Below are 20,606 nucleotides of genomic sequence, written 5' to 3' on the forward strand. Positions count from 1 at the left end.
TGGCACCAGACACCTCTCAGTGATAGTTGAGTTCCGGATTGGCCCTAAAGTTACATTTGCACCGACATTCTGGCACAGGACACTCGACATGCCGCGCAAACCAGTGCCGCGCATGATCGAGATGCAAGACATGCTCGCACTTGAGGCAGAATGTGGGGAACTTGGCTGCCATGCGGGTGTCCATGTCAGCAGCCGCCTCGGGTCGATCCGACCTGGGGATGCCCACGACCTCGAGACACACGACGCAGCGCGGCAGGTGGCGACCGCAATTCGGACAGCTCACGCCGGCGCTGATGCTCGTGACCATCAGCGGATTCCGTGTATCGGGCGCCCCAGCCGGCGGTGCCGAACCATTGTGCGAAGGCACTGTGGTTTCGGCATCACAGAACACGCAACGGAGGGCAATCTGCCGCGATGGCGGCTTGATCGTCGGTCTGCCGTCGCGCTTGCTCTTTTTCGTGCTCTCCACCTCAAATTTGGTGCGCAGGAAGAATGCCTTGTGACGCTGAAGATACGCCCTGTAGGCGTTGCGCCAGGCCGTGCACCGGTAATCGTCGATGTAGCGCGGCGCGCAGATCGACATGACGAGTGTCGCCGTCTGGAAATCGTTGAACTTGCCGACGTACTTGGCAAACACGTCAACCATACGGTCCGTGATGCCGAATAAGACAATTCCTTCAATATCGCCCGTCTCCGTCGCGATCGATACCTGCTCGCCGAGCCACTTGGTAAGCTGCGTGTCGTCAAAGGTTCGGAATGCCACGTAGGCTCGGTCAGAGAGGGGCAGCGACTTCTGGTTCGCCACCGCCGACCAGTCTCCCGTCGCAATGAGTGACGAAATAGCTCTGAGATAGGGGTCTGTCTTTGATGCCAACGCCACGTCAAAATCCAGCTGCTCTTTCGCGAGCCGCTTGTCACCCTTGTCGATGAGCTGAAGGGCAAGTGAAACGAAGAGAAGCTCTGGGTGGTTCGCGCTCGCCTTTTTCAGGATCTGCACCGCTTTGCCAATCTCGCCCCTGAACAGTGCCCGAGCCGTTTCCATCGTGTGCAGAGGGCTCGGGTAGTCTCCGTTCCCTACTGGCGGGCTATCGTCTTGCTCGTGCCGCGTCGTGTCTCCCCACGTGCAAATATCGAGACAAAGTTGTCTGTGGAAAGGCTTCTTTGTGTGAGCCCCTTGATATCTCGGCAGACGCCGTTTCTTGCAAATGCTGCCGATACACTTCTCCCACAGCGTAACCTCAGGAATCGGCGATGCTTCGGGAAGCCTCGAGGAAGGCTTGTTTCCTGTTCACCATTAGTTTGCGTGCCACGTCCAGATCTCTTTCGTTACGTACCCAGGTCATTCCCCCAGATCGTAGCCACACCCATGTAGCTGAGGTCTAAGGGGTGAAGTTTCATGCCGCCATCCTCGGCAGCGTCCTCGGCATCTATGGCAAGTCAGACCGCATCCGCTCATCGACGTGCGTGCGAAAACATGGGAGAGCCTACCTGCTATCCAATCCCACAAGTAGCGAAGCCACAGGTCATCAGAAACCACAGCTCTGTTCCTGGCAGGGTCAAAGAGATATCTCTCCTTGGCGCGCAGGAGCATCGCATGATCGATGTCAGATTGCGCCTCGGGATTCAACCAGTTTGCTTGCGGCAGCACCGACAAGAGATCTTCGTGAAGCTGTCGGCACGATCTAGGACCCTCCTGTGAAACCGACAAGTCTGCAATCTTATCGGCCACTTCGCCTACCGCGCCATTTTCGGCGGCATGATCATTCGTCACACTACCCTGCTTTTGCTGCAATGCCTTCTGCCCAGCCACATCTCGCATGGTCCGTAAGCTTGCAGCTATAGAGTGGCCATGCAGAGTCTCTGGATAGATGCTCAAGTGAGAGGGTCGCTCAGTCTTGACGTCTGACGCCGACGGATTGGATCGCAGCGTCTTCTCAATGACGGCCGGAATGTTTGCTTTCTTTTTCCCGAAGAGAGGCACGTCGGAAAGGGCTTGTTCTAGTAGCAGCGGCCCGTACATGTCAGCGCATTGCGAAGGCTCAAAATTGAGGAGACTTTGGTAGCCCGCGCCATCTGCGATCAGGTCAGGTCAGCACTGAGCCCATGTCACCGGAATTGGAGACTTTCAAACCTTCCAGGCCCCGATGAGGCGATTTCCAAGATGAGAGTTTATACAAATGGTCGGATGCGTGTGATGGCTGTTCGAGTATTTCCATGGCCCCGTTGGCGCGAAGGACCAATACACGGGGCTGGAGAGGGTTGGAACCCAGAGTCACCCAGTCAAATGACACGATTCGATCATTCTTGCCGTTGGGGTCGGAGAAGTTGACATCCATCTCGTATGACTTCTTAACTTGCATGAGCTCCGGGCTCCCAGCCAATTCCATCTCTGCTGACGTGTGTTCCCTGTTGGTCTGAAGAACCTTGAGCTGACCGGTGCGCGTGAGAACGCCCAAAAGCCCTCTGTGGTCGCGGCAATAGCGTAATGAGCGGACTAAGGAATGTTTGCTGTCCCCGAGTGACGGTTCGTCCGTCTCGACAGCGTTCTGGAGTGATAGGGCAGCGCCCCAGGAGACTTCTTCCTCGTCAACGGCACTCAAGTAGGCAGGAGATGCGACAGCACGGCTGGTAGCTCGCCGATCCCACACGAGAACGCCGGGCTGGTCGAGTGCGGAAGACGCAAAGTAATTCGGATCTGGGTCGATGGCCAAGTTGTTGTTGCACCGCGTGGAGAACTGTAGCTTCGCTGTGCTTGGGTCTCGTAGATCATAGACGCGTAGTCCCTGGGATTTAAGACCGATGACGAGAGTCTGGGGGTTGTCTTCGAAGAACTTGATACTCGATATTGAGGCGCTATGCTCCAGTCGTGTGACCGGTTCAGTAAAGGGAGCCATGTCCTTCGCGAAGCCCTTGGCGACTTTGTCCATGGAAAGTCGGTTCAGATCCCAGATATGAAGACTCTGGTCCATACGCACCCGCTCGAGACCTACAGCAAGAATGCCTTGCGTGTTGAAAGCGACGGCCTGGCACATCCTGGTCATTTTGAGGCCGAGCTCGATGTAGTCACTGGAGTTGTCGTCCATCCTGAGCAGGTTGACACCGCCATTTTGGCCGCCTACTGCGAGGAGGCCGGGGAAGCTTGGCGACCAGTCATACGTCGTCAAAGCCGGAAAGTCGTCATGCTTGGATATTTGCTTGTAGTCGAATCTGCCGTGCTGGGCGACGCCGTTGGGTTCATAAAGCTGAACCACGCGGTGCTGCAGATTGATATGGATGAACCTGTTATGACCAGCAAGAGGCGACCATTTGATTAGCCCAGGCTCGGGGCGGTCCATGTCGGCGAGTATGTACGGCTAGGGCCGTCTCGAGACTATGGGTCAGATGAAGTGTGTTGTGAGTCCGAGCCAGGGTTGTGATGAGAAGTGTCGCAATGCGCTGGCTCGAATAGCGCTTGGGCGCCAATTATACGGTGATGACGAGTCAAGACATCCGTTGGATCACCTCTGTGAGGAACCATGCATATTCCAAAGAAGAAGAGAGGGTTTGCAACTGTAAACGAATGAGGCGTCCAAAGCAGGTCAAGTACATGCACGGCAAGAAGCTCTCGTAGTCGAGCTCCAGCACCGACAGCTGTCTGGCAGTCGGTCGCGCTAGGCCTAAACCGGTCGCTCGCGGGGTCAAGGTCAACAAGGGGTGGCACTGCGATAAGTAACCAACCGATAAGAAAACAGACTCGGCCCCAAATTTTTGAAGTTGCACCGCTGGTTGATCGACAGAATCACCAGCAAAACGCGACCTCGCAAAACCCGACACTGTCGCCAGCGCAGATCCAACATTGTGTCCTCGAGGCATCTTTCATACACACACAGTTTTCTGCGTTTCACCATGAGCAAGCGATCTTTTTCCGAACAGCTCGAGGAGGGCGCTCCCGAAGAAGGACCCTCGACTGGCCCTAGACATTCCAACAAGAAGTTCAAGCCCAGCAACAGCGATGGGCGCCCGCAAGTCAGCAAGAAGTGGAAGCAGAAGCGTATCAGAGACATCAAGAGGCAATTGCAGCGCAACTCGAATATGCCAGCGACCATTCGCCATGATCTCGAGCAGGAGATCCAAAGTTTGCAAAACCAGAAGGGGGAGGACAAGGTCAGGAAGATGCGGAGCGACATGATCGGGAGATACCACATGGTTCGATTCTTTGGTAAGTCGAGGCAGTCAGCACAAAGCTTTGTGTGAATTGACTTGCTGATATCTGCCTCCTTCAGAACGCCAAAAGGCTACGCGCCGGCTGAAGAAGTTTCAACGAGCCCTGAAAGAGGTGGAGGATCCTGAGAAGAAGGCAAAGCTGGAGGCAGATGTTCACATGTCCGAAGTCGACATTGCATACACGCAATACTTCCCACACCTTGAGCCCTACATCAGCCTGTGGCCGAAGACCAGGGAAGACGGCGATGCGAAAGCGACGGAATCCGAAAACGCTAGGGCTCCTGGGGTACCGAAACCAGTCTTCAGCGAGAACCCGGAAGACAAGCCTCCGATGTGGCATGTCATTGAGAAGCTCATGGAAGAGGGTCCTTCGGCGTTGGAGAAGCTTCGCGACAGGCGAGACGCAGTCGGCCTTCCAGCGAAGGCCATGCCCGAGACGAGTTTCAGGCCTGCGCCTGCCGAAAAGGCCAAGGAGGCACAGGATAGGACGCATCATGCGAAGGAGAAGCCGAACAAGAAGGAGGTCAAGAGGACAGGCAACTGGGAGATTGATGCGGGTGAAGAGGAAGAGGATGACGGGGAGGGCTTCTTTGAGTGATGCTGATTCTACGAACAGAGAAGAGGCGTACTCGTGTTGGTCGCCCGTTTTCTGTCTTTGATACCCACATCCGGCCTCGCGACATCTGTGGCTATAGGAAAGGGACCCCGATTTCAGGCGTTATTCTTCATGTCCATTTTACGGCGTTCCAAGGAGAGACATACACCCCATCGTACCCTGGGACGGCAGGTCTTCTTGCGTGTACACAGTGGTTCGCGGATGCTATATTCAAGCGCATACAACTTTGATCCTCCATTGTAACTTCCAATCAAAGTGCGTCGAACCGTTTGCGCATGTGTCATCTGCCAGGCTTGCTTGTTCATTTGCGATTGGGCAAGCTGGGTGGTGATGCTGAGCGTCCGACCAACCTGGCCTTTTCATAGGTTCTGCAGCCTTTCCATATTCGAACCCCGCTCGACGACTCCATCCCGACGTTAGTGACCTCAAGTCCAACAAAGGCCGCGCCTCGACAACGTCTGCGCCATGGCTCCGTACGATATTGACTGGGAAGGTCTCAAGAGATTCATCTCCGAGAAGGAGGGTTATGAGCGCAACTTCGGCACCGCGGCGCCTCTCACTAATGCTCAAAGGGCCGCAATTCATACCTTAGTCCCACCCCCTCAAGTATCTCCAGAGGAAGCCACGGATGACATCAACTGGGTATCTACTTTGCTGCGTGCGTCACTCGAAATCCGACCATGCCCATATCTGATACCTGGAACTCGTGCTGACCCCAGACTAGACTACCTTCAGGTCCACCATCTCACATCTGATATCAAATTCACCGATGAACCCGTCCACCTTCCGAACCCAGTTGGCAAAGGCACAGATTTGAAATGGAGATGTTTCACCGAGCTGCCCAATGGTGAAGGTCCGTTTCCTCGTGATGGCTACGGGGCTGCGGCCGACGGGGCAGGGCCAGTGTTCGCACGCAAACAGGTGAGTTATCCGATGTCGCAAACGAGCACCAGTCTCGACGCTGACGAGCTTGCAGGATGCGAAGCAGCACGCTGCCCGTTCGGTTTGCGAGTACCTGATATCGAACAACAGGATGGATATTTCCCAAGCTGTCTTCAAGCTGATTGTGCCATCCAAGCGAAAACCTACCGCTGCAGCGGCAGCACCGCCTCCGACAGCGGCACCGTCTGCCCAGACAGAGGCAACGCGTCCCACCAAGCGGCAAGGCTTCCAGGACGGGGACGTACCTCGACAGAATTTGCCGCCAACGAGTGCCATCCCGGGCCTCTCCATGGCGCCCTTCAGCAGCGATGCGATTCAGCCGCGTTCTTTGTTCCGGGCAGACAGCAACCCGCCCCCAAGCATCCTCACACCTGGCGACTCTGTGCGACGAAGCGAACCACGGCCGGTAGCAGGCCAGGTAGCGGAGCTCGCTCGTGTCCTCAAGCTCCCGCTGCCGCGCTACGACTGTGTTGCTGACGTCGGCAGTAGGAACACCTGGTCAGTGACGGCCGATTTTGGCGACCATCATCTACCGCCCGTGGGGCTCGGCGCGTTTTCGGGGGTGTTCACAAAGCAGGCTGCGAAGGAGAGGAGTGCTGAGGCAGTTTTGGAGTGGATGATCGGCGTGAAGGAGGACCGGGAGCAGATTGCAAATAAGTTCCTCGAGGGGGGGCTTCTTTGATCCACGGATTCAGGTTTGAGTGTACATCTGTTCGATCAAGGGAAGCGGTTGCGCCGTGACTAGATGAATTTCGCCAGCCAGATGGTCAAATGCGTGGGCGAAAACCAGTCAATCACTTGAAGGAGTCAAGAGAATGTATTGGACCTCTGGTCTCTATGCGCCTCCACGTCCTCGTCCCCTTCCGCCCCGCCTCCCTGGCGGCGTCCTGCCCTTGATGCCCTCCGGTATGTCAGCCAGCTTCTCTCCGTCCTTCCAAAGCACACCCACGGCCGCCGCCCGTCCCACGACCTCCTTGAAGAACTTGGACGGCACCACGCCCTCCTCGTCGCCCTCTGTTAGCACGACCCCGTTGTCGCTGATCCACCATGCAATCCCCGCCTTCAGTGCAGCCTCGACATCCACATAGACCAAAACCTCGGCGTCTCTCCTCATGCCGCTGACTTCCTTCTTTGTCTCCTCCGGCAGCGCCGTAGCAAAATGCACGTGATTCCGACCCATCCTCTTCAGGCCGCCGGACGCCTCGATGGCGGGCCACACGGCAAGGAACGTCCCGTGGAACACCGTCGCGGGAATGTTGCCAGCCGCGGCCGTGATGGGCGTGAGAAGCGCGGCAGAGTCAAGCTTGATGCTGTGTCCCTGGTTGGCGCGGATGAGGTAGTGCGACGGGTCCGTAGACGTCTCGTCGAGAGCCGGATTGGTGGCCGGGTTGGGCTTGATAGCGAACCGCGTCTTGTCCGAATTCTCAATGACGGATCGTACGTCGGACAACGTAACCTTGAGCGAACGGATAGGCCCATACGCAAGCTGGAGGAGAGTTAAACCAGAGAATGTAAAAGTGAAGCAGCAGGGACGGAGCCCGAGACCAGGGATCCGACAGCCAGGATACGGGGTGAAAGACAACGACGACTTACCACTTCGTCAACCTTGGCCCACCCACCCTCATCAAGCGTCATCCCCGCATTCTCCGCCTGGTGCCTCAAGAGCCTCGAAAGCGCCTTGGACACGAGCATGTTCCGGTCCTGCGGCCGGCCGCCGCCCCTGCCACCGCCCCCTCTCCTGCCACCGCGTCCGCCCCGGCCCGCGGTCGCCTTGTCCTCGAGAGCCAGGTGCGCCGCATTCCCGCCCAGGTCGTCAGCCATGGTCCTGTGTCGTCGCGCGCTCCCTCTGGTACCGCGTTGCGTATGGAGCTGGTGGGCCGAGGTCGATCTCTGCGCTGGCGTGTATCGATGTGTAGCGTCTTGTCCGATGTGCAGTGCAAGCCACGTGGAGAGCCGAGCTTGACGATGGGCTGCGGATGAGAAAGGCCGCATCAGCCTCTTGAATGTTCACCTCGAGTGTCTCGCGGATTGAAGAATGAAAGGAAAAAGGGCGAGCGATGAAAACGTGAACAAAGATGAAGCTTGAAGTGGTTCTTACCCAAACTCAAGCCTCAGGCTTCTGGAGGTTCTCAAAATTTGTGGGCCTTGGTTGGTGTGCATCAGGTCGCCGGTTGACTCACAAATCGACCGCGAAGCTGACGACAACCTTCATCAGAGCAGAAGAATTCCCACATTGCAACGGCCAAAAGCCAAGAGTGCACTACACATGTCATACATTATTCAGCTGTCTACCCTATCCATAACGCCAGGACTCCAGGCAAATCATCGTGCGACTGCAACAGCGGCTATGCCTGAGGTCAATTCGACCCAAGACAGTGCTGTCAAAACAGCTTCGTGGAAATAAGGAAAAGAGTGCCAGCTCTGCACATCTGCTTCGTCAGACCATCCTCCCCTTCATATCTTTGTGCAGTCACTTCAATCCGGCTGATGTACAATGTGCCGTTTGCTTGCTCAGGATGGCCAAATGCCTTGTCCGAAGGAGGCCGTAAACAAACAAGAAGGGGGCCGGTCATGTGTCGTCGTAGGTCATACAAGCGAGGAGGACGAGCAGCGAAACCGCGGAGGAATCAGAAACCTTCGCCGACTATGAAGAAGAAGCAGAAAAGGGAGAAAAAAAAAGAAAAGCAAGTGGGCGGGGTAACGCCTGGGCGAGAAAGAAGAGAAGAAAAATAATACATGTGAATCATTGATGCAAGGGTGCGGCTCATCATCCGTCATCTGTAAGCACCTGTTTGTGCCGGGGTAGAGGCATTTGCCATGCTCTCGCGGTTGGGCCTCCGTAGAAAGCTGGCTGTGCGGTTGAGTAAGGAGTTTTGGCCGAGGGACAGGTGTCGTTGTCCTCGTTCTTCCGCCAACTTGTCTGCGACGCTGTTGCCATCGCGATCAGGTGTCGAACGCTCGAAGTATCGGCGTCCACCCAATGCTGAGGGCGTGGAGGGGGACGCGAGTCGAGAAGGGTTGAGCGCCGACGATCCAATCCGTCGGCGTGGAAGGGCAGAACTGTTCGACGATGGGTCAAGTGTAAGAGGTTGTGTCTGAAAGTGGTGAGAGGCAGCGCGGTTTTGTGCTACTTCGGTTTGAGCTCGGGACGGAGCCCTGAAGCGAGGCTCATCCTCGTCGTGTTCGTTGGTGCCTCTGCGCTCGCGGAGTAGTGAGGTCTTTCGGCCCTCCTCCGGCTCCTCTGTTCCTGCCCGTCGAGTCCTGAGTAGCATAGATGACCGGCGGCCTTCTTCAGGCTCTTCGGTCGCAGCGCGCCGAGTTCGACCGATAAAGAGGGAAGACTTGCGAGCAACGCCGTGGGAGGCTTCCGTGGGTGTGGACGAGACGGCAGGCGCGAGGGCGAATCGCGGGCTCGGAAGCGCTGTGGAGTTGAGCATGGTGCTTCTTCTCTCCTCCAGCTTGGACATGGCACGTGGGCTAGGCTCGTTGGTTGTTGCCGGCGCGTCATTGTTCGTTACGCTTCCACGACGCTGGATATCCAGTCTTGGGAAGCTCTTGGTGATGGTGGGAGTAGTTGGGCCCTCTTTTTGTGGTGACCCACTCGTCTTGATCGTGACTGTTTTGTTCTGAGGCTGGGTTGCCTCTTCGCTCAAGGCCAAGACAAGCTCTGTCAAACTGCGACACACACCCTCCGCGCGTCGTCGAAGTTGTCGATCTGTCAGGTTTGTCCCAGCGCCAATGGTGCTCGCGCCGCTTGAAATTGGGCCCGGCTGGCCAGCTGTGCCCATCATGACAACGAGTGCTACAGCCTCAGTCGCAGCCGTCTCGAGTGCCTTGGACACTTCAGCGCTCAAGAGAGGTTTGGTCCGGTTGATGGCCGAGAAGAGCAGCGGCTGAGCCTCCCGCTGGGAAGACGTGGTGCTGGTGGCGTCACCGAGGACTGTTGCGTTTCCGTTGTTGTGTTTTGGTGAAGTCGAAACGGTCGTGTTGGTGGCAGTGGCGGGGCGCTCGTCCAGCACCTTGTGAATGGCTGCACTAGAGGTTGAGGGCAGCTTTCCCGTCAGCTCCAAGCGATGAATTCGCGATTTCAGATCGTCCAGCTCATCCCAAACTGTGGACGGGGCCGTTGTCGAGGCCGTCGACTCCGTGCCTTCGATGCCCTGGCTACCTTCGTGATGCGTGTCATGACGATGCGGTTCCGCCTGGCGAGACGCCAGGGGGGATGAGTTGAAGGTCCTAGGGTGTCCGTATGCCAGATGAGATTGTCTATAAGCAGCATTGCGGCTGGCAGGGCCCGGGTTGCTATCAGTGACCGAAGTGCGCCTCCTGCTGTACGACGAGCTGTCCGCCGGGGAGTCCTGGAACGCCAATGATCGGGGCGTCGTCGGAGAGTTGCGGTACCCTGTGTTCAGAAGCCTCGCTTGTCGAGCGTCTTCACCAGGATGACTTGAGGCAGCCTTCTCCCGCAGCAAACCACGGTACGGCAAGTCGCGAACCGCGGCCTCTGTGGCGTCGCGATCATCGGTAAGTCGCGATCTTGACCGGGATGTCTCCTGTTGGTCAGAAAGCCGCCGGGTGACACGTGGCGGCGACGTGGACTGGTAGGACGAGGGTACAGCGACAGATAGGGGCCGTCGATGCGACGATCGAGTGACTCGAGTCTGGCTGTCTGTTAGTTTGTGTTCATTCATTCCAAACGCTATTTTTATCACAGGAATGTTTGCAAGACAATGTTAATTGTTCACATCAGAAGCGGGATGATAAGCGAGGCACGCAGAAATGGAGGCAGCGAAGGAACAATCGGGAGAATGAAACGTGGGAAGGGAATGTGGTGACAGGCGGGAACCAAGATCAACCGAGTCGATCCGTGCGATGATCACTTGAGCACCCCGCGGCGAACAAATGGATGGATGGGCCCGTTTGAGCACGGCCATTGTGGATGGCGCTAGGCGTCAACCCGAAACAGATAAAGCAGAACCCATGGAAAAAGACCTTCCGACTTACGACAGTTCGCGGGTCCTCTGCCGACGAGGTTTCGTCGGCAGCGCGGCGGCGAGGTTCTTCCCTGGCGATTTTCATGAAGACATCGCCGGTTGTGTCGTCACCATCCACGAGACGATCTCGTCGTGCAGAATCGGGTGGGGTCGTGTCATGGATCATCTCGTCGTCGGGTCTGCCCTCGAGGGCGCGCAACGTCCGGTCGCGCTGATTCGAATCAGTGTACGAGTAATCGTCGCCGGAGGAGTCCCCGGCATGCGTTGAGGGCGAGTTCATGTCCAGGCCAAAACTGCGACGGGAACCGGAGGAGCGGAATGATCGGATAGGTGCGACACGAACGGATGCAGACGTGTTGCTGGGCGCTCGGAAGGAAAGAGGAGGTCGCGAACGGACGGTCTGCCTCTTTTCCTCCGTTGATGTTGTGCTCTGCAGCGTCTTAGGCAGGAGCAACTCGCGCTGGCCTTGAGCCCACTCCTTTGTGGTGTGTTCGGGTCCGGAGCCAGACAGCTGCGTCGAGTGCGCCGTGTCGATGGATTGGAGGCGGTGATGCGTGTTCAGAGAGGGCGAATGGTCTGCAGGGCTGTCGAGACCATTTGATGTGTTGGACGCGGGAGCTCGGCGGTGTTGTGTCTTTGCGCCTGCCGAAGGTGTCTCTGCAGCGCCTGCGACGTCAGGTGATGCGTGCTCCCGTGACCCGGTAGCGGCAGCGGCAGGCGAATGAGGCAAGGAGGAGGGGCGTGTCGACGAAGAGGTCGCGGGCGTTGTCGCAAAAGTCGGTTGCGGGGACGTCTGTAGGGTCGATGCGCGAGAGCGCGGTCGTGTACGCGGAGGAGACAGTTCGTGATCTTCCGGGATTGAATCACGTTTTGAAAATCGCGTTCGTGGCGGGTACGAGGTAGAAGTCTGGCGGGTGTCTTGGGCAGGCTGTTGTTGATTTTGGTGTTGGTGTTGCTGCGAGGACGGCGCATGGTGTGTTGTCATGCGGGGGATCGAGTTGCTTGTGCCAATCCGAGTCGTGTTTTCGATTTCGCGTGGACTCTGGCTATGGTCCTGGACGCCGGCCGGGGCGCCGCCGCCGCTGTCAGGGCTGTCCCTACCACTGTGGCGGCTCGACCGCGTGCTTTTGCTCGTGGTCCGGGGGGGATGGTTACGCAGGCCTGCACTGGCGACCCCGCTGACGTGCATCGGATTAGGGGGCTGAGATGCGCTATGACTGCTGCTGCTGCTGCTGTTGCTGCTTCTGCTGCTCCTCCTGCTGCCGGTACTGGCCCCCCTACTCATGTTGTCCGACAGGTAAATGCCTGATGGAGGCGCGTCGAGGTCAATCACTCCCGAATTGGGCGAAACGGGCGCCGACGACAGTTGGCTCTGCTCTGAAGGTTGCGGCAGGGCCGGCAGCGGCAACGACTGTTGCTTGTTGAGGTCTCGATCAGCAAACCGAAACGCCGGCAGCTTTGACGAGTTGTGGCTCTGACGATGCGCATGCAGGTGCGACCGTGACGACGATGGTGGGTTAGACGGGTGAAGTGAAGCTGGCGGCGAGGTCGAGGGGGAGGTCGATGGCGATGTCGTAGAGGATACCGTCCCAGCCAGCCCGGGTATTGTTGCTCCAGGAGTCATGGCATGGCCCTCTTCGCCCATGGCTGTTGGCATATTCCCTCTTCACGCCCTTCGCCCGCGGCGGCCAACGCTGGCGGAGCTAGGATACTTGGGAAACCGATTGCTCTTCAGTGGTCAGCAAAAGACCTCCGCGGTCGACAGATTTTTTGGGTTCTTTGGTTCTCGTCTTGTCGCAATGACGGCGGCGAAGGCGGATTGGCGGATGTCGGAAATTGGCGAGTCCCTCAGGCTGTATTGATGGGTGTCCTGCTTTTCCTCTCGTCGTCCTCGGGGGAGGAGGGGGGGCCACCCAGTTTTTCGGGCGTCTTTCTTTTGTTCGCCGGATCGAGTACGGGGTTGAGACATGCGTCGTCAGTCAGAAACCTTCTGTTCAGTCCGCGTCCTCGAGAGTAAGGGCTCTTCGAAGCGCAAGGCAGGCAAGTTGTGTAAGTGACAGAAGAGATGGGAACGAAGAGTCGTGCTGCGGAGCGTCTGAGATGGATGGACCAGTCCTGGGCCGTGATCGCACGAGGAGGAGAGAAAGCAAGGGGGGGTGTTCAGGTTAGAGGGCGGGAAGGAGGAAGTTGCATTACAAAGGACGGGAGTCGTCGGTTCGGGTTGGCGTGCGACGGTCCTGGAGCGAGCGATTCCCAAGCCGGACAGCGTGATTCGGCTGCACAAGCGACGGACCTGGAGCCGGAAGTCGAACGTCGACAGGACAAGACAGTCTATCCGGGCACCTCGTGGTGATGTAGTACAAACAACGAGGTCAGGTTGGTCAACCCGGGGAGCAGAAGCAAGAAGACTCGCAAGCCGAGTGGATAGCTCAGCGCTGATGCCAGGCTCCTCTAGCTACCTTGGGTATCTTGGGTGGGCGGGTGAACAGACACGGCAAGGTTGATGTCGGGGTACGAGCGCCTGACGTTGACGTGAACCTTCTTCCCTCGTCAACTTGAGCGGCAGCGACGACTGGGCAGTTCAGGAGGGTCGAGAACCCAGTCGGTTCCGCAACCGGGGGCCTGAGTTCAACTGTCTATTGGTGTTTCCCCCTTGTGCATCGACACGTTTCTGTCGCCATAAAGCAACTGAACAACCTAACCAAACAATATCCACGAGGGCCGTTCGGCCTCTGGGTTCCCGTCGTTGCATCGATCGCACTGCGCTCGCTGCCATGCTCTCGCCATGATGACCCCGGCCGCCAGTCCCTGGCCAATCTGCCCACGGACTGGCTTCTGGCGCTGGCGCTGGAGTAGGCTTGGTAGGGTCCCCCCCCCCCCTCTCTGTCAGTGCCAACAGTGGCCTGTCGTCTGGTCTCGTCTCTCAGTCCGGCCGCTGGTTCGACAGGGGCGGCTTGCTAGTGTAGTGGGAAAAGGAACCCAAGTGCGCCAATGGCGGGGTGTCTATGCAGCGGCAGGCACATTCACACGCAGCACAACCCAGACAGCCTTCCAGCGTGCCGATGAGCGCGTTGCCTACTGCGGCTCGAATCACGCTGTCTCAAGGCGAAGCAGCCGGCTCGACGCTGTTGGCCTGTTCCAGATATTCCGTTCAGCTTCTGTCGCGCGCTGGAGTTCCAGTCCAGCTTTCGCCAGCGCTGGTCGTCTCATTCTCGGTACCGGCACAACGCCCACCATACACATCAACAGCCCAATGTCTGATGACGACCGATATCCGCTTATTTCAATCCACCTATGCAAAGCATAGCGACTTACATACCGGCTCTGCCCGTCAGCACGCAGCGTATTAAAAAATCTCCTTGCCGAATTGGCCCTCTTGAGCCCAGCGATATGGCAGGGCCCCTCGTCCGCTGCTGACGGATTTGGACTTGATCCAAGCTCCTCCAGTGGAGATCGTACAGGGAATCATTGACCTTAATCTGAGCGAAAGAGTAACATCGCGCCAGGGGAGGATGGTCCGACCACACGACATGCCCGAGAATCGATGCCGAAAGCTGAAGAGTCGCCCGTAAGCGACTCCAACTCTCAGACTGATAGGGCAACCCGCCCGAAGCCAAGGGCAGCCGTCATGTCAATCAGCGTGATAGAAACAAAGTCGAAACATTAACAGGCGGAGACACCTCGAATTCAGGAGGCTGGGGAAGCATCTCGCGAGGGGGGGCCGTCCTGTGTGCCGACAATTTCACCTCTCATACCGGGATCCCCAGCGTCGTTTCCTCCAATCCATAGAGGCAGCACCTCGTTTGTGGCCATTTTTCTTCATCTGCAAGCATCATGCTCAAAAGCTCATGTAGTTGGGGCCCCGCCACCCATGCCGTCAGAGCCTCCTTCGTATGCAGTCGAAAAGGGGCATGCATGCACGTATGCAGGCCGTCATCAGCCAGAACGCTCCCCCAGTGCCCAGTGGGAACTTTTCATGAAACAGTCAACATGTATGGGTATCTGTGCGGGCTCCGCACCCATATGCACCTGAACCGACAAGAGATGAATGAGCTTGCAAATCCTCGCGGTGATACGCCTCTTGCGCGCCAAGGCGTCGTTGGTGGTTGAAGCCTTGTGGTGTTCACTTGTATTGTCAAGACGTTTGTTTCCTGCTAACAGCAGGATTAGACTCCGTCGACAGTCCAGCGGAGTAGAAAAAGCTGGTGAGGGGCCAAGGACTTGTTGACCCCCGAATGTTTGCCCGTTGGTGGTCCTAGCCGTGCAGATCTCTTGCAACGAGTCGTGCTATCTGGGGCCATCACAAATGAAGTCTGTACTCACGAGCTCTACATGGGGGGGAGCAGCCTGTCGTCGAAGACGTGTTTGCTCCTACGCCTGCTTTTCTTTTCTTTTTCTTGCCTTGGGAACTGGACCCTGTGGCGACGAATCTGCATTGAAGCCGATGCGGCCGGCGGCAAAAGCCAAAGCCCTCATCCTCCACAGATCGTGGGGCCCAAAGTGGCCTGCCAGCTCATTCGTGAAAAGAGTCATGCCCTCTGCTGCTTCTCTTGGAGGCGTAGGCACAGGCCAGGCACTAATGCACCAAGCAATTATATGCGAACTGCAGCCAGGTGGATCTGTCTCTTCTGTAAATTAGCTGCGTTCACCTCGGTGTTGTTTTCGGTGAGCTCAGCAGTGGGTTCTCGGTGATCAACCCCCCCCCTCCCCAAAGTTCACCTGACGTAATCGTGCCTTCGCTCTGGATAAGACGACGACAGATGTTGCTGGTGTGCGCATGTCACTCATCAGTGACATTTGTGACGCGGCTCGGCGCTACCAAGGCCCAAAAGTTTCAACTCTTCTTGTATACTGATTCGCGGTCCAATGTTCACGAGCTATGAATGAAACAGGTTGGCACCGTGTCAGACGACGTCTGGCGCCGTAAACTTGATCTGGACTCGCGCTGAACCTCGCCGTTTGCATTCGTCACGCACCACGTCAACGCTCTCTAGTCGAGACGCTGCCAGGCGGGGATGTTTCTGACAATGATTCTTATATTTGGACACAGTCTTAACTGTTTTGATAAGTAGTGCGTACAACGGTGATGCTTAGACACGGCTGCATGCGAAATAACAACGGCCTGCCTTGATGGAGCAGGCAGGGCACAGCCGCGGGTCGAGAGCCAGAGCCACACCCTCATTCGAGTTTATCAGAAGGTGGTGAAACTGTGACGCGGCCTTTAGCGTCAGTCTTTTTAGGCTTGCTCGATTGAAGAAGCTCGTGGGTGTAACCCGAGAAACATCCAGAAATGCCGTCGGTACAGTCGACAAGTCTAAGGCCTGAGGTGCTGCACGGAATATTCGAGGCACGAGAGAAAACTCTTGTGGGATATCCCTCTTGTTACCAAGGCAAACTACCAGTATGCGGCCTGTAAGGGCTGGTATATTTATTGGCACCGGAATACTTGGTGTCCCAGACGACAATGTTTCCTTATTATCTCACATGGACGTATGCATTTTGATGACGACTCCGTGTTAGAGAACCCTAACCTTCTGAACTCGGGGGAGAGCTGCCGTTGGAAACGCATTTGCACTAGCAGACAGTTTGGCTGCTCCCGAGAGGCAGCAAGTGTGGACAGCCCCGGACAGATCAACGTCGGCGCCGGAGGTGATAAGTTGAAGCATGAACATGAGCTAGAATATGTGTTTCGGCAGTCAACTAACGTGCGAGCCGGCATTCAGAAGGAGAATATTCTGACTGTCCGAGACCAGAAAATTCTCATCTTCTCAATATGTGTCGGCAGTCAAAAAAAAAAAAACAGATCAATGCCAGAACCTGACTACTGCCAACAATCGGATGATAGAAGTTTTCGGACAACATTGCCAAGGAAATATGCTCAAACAGCATCGCCTCACCTGATGTTGCTGTGAAAGTGATCGCCCATGCTATGAGCATCGCACTGCGACGCACAATGTATCGAAACCCTACGTATCTGGTCGACATGGGACGGCCGGCTTCCGACCACTCAATGTCAAGCACTCGTTGCCGGCAGCCTGCCACGCCATATCAAACAATGGGCTTCAGCTCAATCCATGAATCGACCAAGAGGGCACCATCTTGACATGACGAGAGCTATAGTGGGACCCTGTTGCTTTGATGGGCAACGTACGGTGAGACTGTTTCGGAGGATCGCCAAGTATCTGAGGAGTAATTCTGAAGACCCATAACTAGGCACGTACTCTGCTGTTGAACCTCAGGTGGATGCAGCCAGGCTGCGGCCAGGGATGATGGATCCTCGGAGGACGTTGCCGAAGCGATTGTATTCTGGTCCTCACCCTCGCACCCCAAAGGGGGCTGGATCCCGCTTTCATCCCTTCATGTGCCTGCCGCCCCTCAGGTAGCCAGTCCGGCGAGCCACCACCATCGTCATCGCGAGATGCGGAGCTACGGAGGGGCGGTTGCGAGTAGATGCACATCATGTTTCGCAGAGGTTGGGAGCGTCCGCGCCCTAGCATGTGTCGCCTGTCGGCCAAGTCATCAATTGCCTCGCCATCTTCCTGGGGACGTCAGATGCTTTCGATACAGGGGTTTGTTACGGGATACTGCGCATTGCCCAACAACACACACGGGGCATGGGATTTGCCAGTCAGCTGATGAGCGGCCCGCAAGGTAGACACGTTTGAGGCTCTGCCACGGCCGGAGAGGTCTCGTGGCACGGCAGGTTGGGGCTTCCTTGAGAAAAGAGGCGAGGCTGCTTCCGAGAGAAGTCTAGTTTGCATGATGGCACTCGGTCGCCCTGGCCAGAGTTGAGACGGCAGACACCCTGACAACCACCTCATCGACAGGGCAACGATCCTCGCAGGGGAAAGCGATTGTCTGCTGCCGACCAGCCCATCTGGCCCCGAGCGTTGTTTCTTGATGCTCGACACACAGGGATTCGCAGGGAGGAAGACGAGAGGTAGAGCAGCAAGATCTGATGGAGATTGAGAGTCCGTGAAGACAGACACACCCCCGGTAGGCCCCGTTGCGGCTGAAACGACGCGGCACAAGATGCGCGTTTCCATGTCCGTCGCTCAAAGCAGCCACAAGCCAGTATGTCTAGCCTTGCAAAGCTTGACGAAAGAAACCCATTTTGGTCTTAATGGTGCCCTGACAACACGGCACTTCTCTTTCGGAAAAAATAATTCACCTGGCCCACGAAAGGGAAACAGCCATGTCCAGCCAGAGAGGCTGTACTTTTGCGTTACCTATGTGAAGTATTATGTGAAAAGCAGCTGGGCCACGACATGGGCTGTCGGCTGCCAAGGCCATTATGGCGGCCATGACAACAGATGCACGAGACGTCAAGACATTCGCCGATGGGACACGGTGCACGGCGGATCTGTTACCGAAAGCGAAATGATGTCGTTTTTTTCTTTCTTCTCCCCTCTCCTCATCTTCTCTTTCAATCTTGTCTCCGACCGACTTTATTTTTCTGGGCTTTGTGAGGCTTTCCAGATTGCGGGTTCAGGGGTCTACCCCGTTGTTTCAGATATGGCCAAGACAGTGAAGAACATAGCCCTCGAAATTGTGGGAGCAGCGAGCGCCTCCTCTAATCTCCGCCAGCCGGCTTCCAGGATTTTAGCCGCCAGGCCGCGGCAGCGACGGCGGCGACTTGACTGGAGCCCGAAGGGAGGGGCCTGCATTGGCGGTTTGACGATGCGGCACCGCTCATCGTCTCTAGTTTCTTTTTGTCTTTGCGATCGCAACCGCGAGGGATCGCATAGTGGCTTGGATCTGCGATGGTGCCGGTAGTCATGAAATTGTGATGAACCTCACTGCTCAATGGATGTGGGGGGGGGGGGAGGGGATATGAAAGGCTGACCCTGGTGTTTGAGGATGTTTTGCCACTTTTCATGAGCCATCGCAATATGGTCGCTGTTGCGAAGCGTCGAAATTGCTTCGCACTCTGAGACTTGCGCACTGGAGGTCAGCAGCGCAACGCAAGTTTTGACCCCTTTGCTTGGCCAGCGCGATTCATCCGAGGGCCCTCTGGGTTGGCCAGCGAGGCTCGAGTCAGGTCGGGCCTTGTGTCCGACTCGGGGTGACACCAGCAGCCTCGTGGAGCGGGAGTACGATGTAAGACACAGGACCAAAGCAGGGCATATAAACCTAAATGGGGGTTTAGCGAATACGTGGGAGGATGCTGTGAATAGAATGGGGACTATTGGGTACGTGAAGCGTGGGCGAGCTGCGTGGCCAGAGCCTTGGCCGGCCATTATTAGGCCAAGGAAAGCTTCGAGGGAGGCGTTCAATGGAGGCATTCAATCACCAACTGGTTGGGTTTGAGCACAGGACAGCAGCTGGCTCGAAGCAACAGCAGCAGAACCATGCTTGCCCTTGCCCATGAAATACATCGCACTTGCTAATAACAGCCGCCGTCCGTGCAAGGCAACCTGAGCGTTTGGGGCCCACCATATCAAAGCCGTATTAATGGTACGGGCACGCGATGCCGTGCAGGAGGGATCCTTGGGCGAGCCGTCAGTTGAGTTCCGGTGAGCAGGGCGGCGTGCGCCGCAAGGAAGGAGAGCAATTTCCAGCATTCGCTTTGGTCGTGCTGCCACTGCTGCTGCTACTAGATGGATCGTTCTCGACGACGGACGCCCCGAATGGATCTCGCAGGCTAGTACGGACACGAGAAGGCGGAGAAGGGTTTTCAACGAGACGGCGTTACGAGCTGTTTGCCCGTTTTTGGGGGGAGGTATGCTGGCTTGCCCCATTCATTCATACTGTGTCTGTGGTGCTCACCACACATATGCAGTAAGTACCATGATTCGTAACAAAAGGCCAAGTGTTCTAGGTGTGCGCGACCAAGGCCCAAGGTTCCATTGCGGATTGAGTGCGCCAGCTAATCCCAAGAACGAGCGAGGGGAGCTCGTCGTCGAGGATGAAAGGATGATGGGCCACCGAGTGTATCCACTCGGCATCCTTGACTGGCCAAATTTATACGAAGGCTGCTCATTGGCTTGACTTTGCCGCCAGCTGCGCTCCTGCTTGACGACCGAGAGAGCTAAAAATAGGGTGGCTCACATGTTTCGCAGTTGCTGGCCAGTCACAGACCGCAGACGGGCGGCATCCACCTCGACCGGATCCGCTTTAACGACCGGAGCTGACCACTCAGCGCCTCTGATCATCGAAGTGCTGGAGTTCCCACTGCCCAGGTGGCCATCTTCGGCGCTAAGCTCCCTTGGGGCGTACGGTAGGCCTAGCAACATGCGGATGGGAGCCCCTGCGCCCCCTGTCCCCTGATGCCTCGCCCTTTCCCCCTCCCCCCCTTCTCCCCTGGTCCACTGTCTGCTGCCCCAAAACCCCCCGGGCGCCCCCTCCCCCCCTGTTCGTAGTCCAGGTAGCGCAGCGGCACCTCCAGCGCTGGTCTGTCAGAACCCGTACTGTAGCGCAGGCCGAGCCCGCGCCCGTACGGTACAGGTATGGGGCAGAGCGCGCTCGCAGGCCAAGAGCGACCGACATGCCCATGCGGCCATGTTACCTACCTACCTCAGGTACCTACCCGAGTACCTACCCAGCACCGATGGCTGTGCCCCCAATTGCCTTGCAAGCCAGCCATTCCCGTATCCTCTGTTGCCCGTGCCGCCTGCCTGTGGTCCCTGACACACCCTCCCACTCTTGGTCGTCCATCCCTCTTTCTCACGAGTCCTCACCCACTTTGACCTTCCCTCCTCCTCCCGACACCTTCTTCCACTTCAAACCCGAAAGCCTGGCCATGCGTTTATTGTGACGGTGCCACGAGATTCTCAGTCAAGACGGGTTGTGTTCGGTTGGAGTCATTGTTCATCCCTCCTCACTTGTCTTCTTCCTTCTTCCTTCGAGCC

At 56.9% G+C, this 20,606-nt stretch overlaps 5 protein-coding genes across 5 annotated transcripts; 2 read left to right on the forward strand and 3 right to left on the reverse strand.

Moving 5' to 3' along the window:
• Positions 1-16: 16 nt before the first annotated feature.
• D7B24_005838 (uncharacterized protein) lies at positions 17-3,335 on the reverse strand (the record flags this gene model as incomplete). The annotated part of the gene is made up of 4 exons (XM_028639983.1): positions 17-1,284; positions 1,335-1,427; positions 1,489-2,073; positions 2,132-3,335. The coding sequence occupies 4 exons, from the start codon at positions 3,333-3,335 to the stop codon at positions 17-19; spliced, it is 3,150 nt and encodes a 1,049-aa protein (XP_028495648.1).
• A 550-nt stretch (positions 3,336-3,885) lies between these two features.
• On the forward strand, positions 3,886-4,801 carry EFG1 (18S rRNA maturation protein; the record flags this gene model as incomplete). The annotated part of the gene is made up of 2 exons (XM_028639984.1): positions 3,886-4,198; positions 4,263-4,801. The coding sequence occupies 2 exons, from the start codon at positions 3,886-3,888 to the stop codon at positions 4,799-4,801; spliced, it is 852 nt and encodes a 283-aa protein (XP_028495649.1).
• A 483-nt stretch (positions 4,802-5,284) lies between these two features.
• D7B24_005840 (uncharacterized protein) lies at positions 5,285-6,443 on the forward strand (the record flags this gene model as incomplete). The annotated part of the gene is made up of 3 exons (XM_028639985.1): positions 5,285-5,477; positions 5,544-5,740; positions 5,796-6,443. 3 exons carry the CDS (start codon positions 5,285-5,287, stop codon positions 6,441-6,443), a joined length of 1,038 nt encoding a protein of 345 aa, XP_028495650.1.
• Positions 6,444-6,596: 153 nt separating this feature from the next.
• On the reverse strand, positions 6,597-7,582 carry D7B24_005841 (uncharacterized protein; the record flags this gene model as incomplete). Its single annotated transcript, XM_028639986.1, has 2 exons — positions 6,597-7,247; positions 7,355-7,582. 2 exons carry the CDS (start codon positions 7,580-7,582, stop codon positions 6,597-6,599), a joined length of 879 nt encoding a protein of 292 aa, XP_028495651.1.
• A 953-nt stretch (positions 7,583-8,535) lies between these two features.
• On the reverse strand, positions 8,536-12,400 carry D7B24_005842 (uncharacterized protein; the record flags this gene model as incomplete). The annotated part of the gene is made up of 2 exons (XM_028639987.1): positions 8,536-10,422; positions 10,766-12,400. The coding sequence occupies 2 exons, from the start codon at positions 12,398-12,400 to the stop codon at positions 8,536-8,538; spliced, it is 3,522 nt and encodes a 1,173-aa protein (XP_028495652.1).
• Positions 12,401-20,606: the final 8,206 nt, after the last annotated feature.

The sequence above is a fragment of the Verticillium nonalfalfae genome (assembly GCF_003724135.2).
Source record: "Verticillium nonalfalfae strain VnAa140/NRRL 66861 chromosome Unknown scaffold_39, whole genome shotgun sequence".
Lineage (NCBI taxonomy): Eukaryota > Fungi > Ascomycota > Sordariomycetes > Glomerellales > Plectosphaerellaceae > Verticillium > Verticillium nonalfalfae.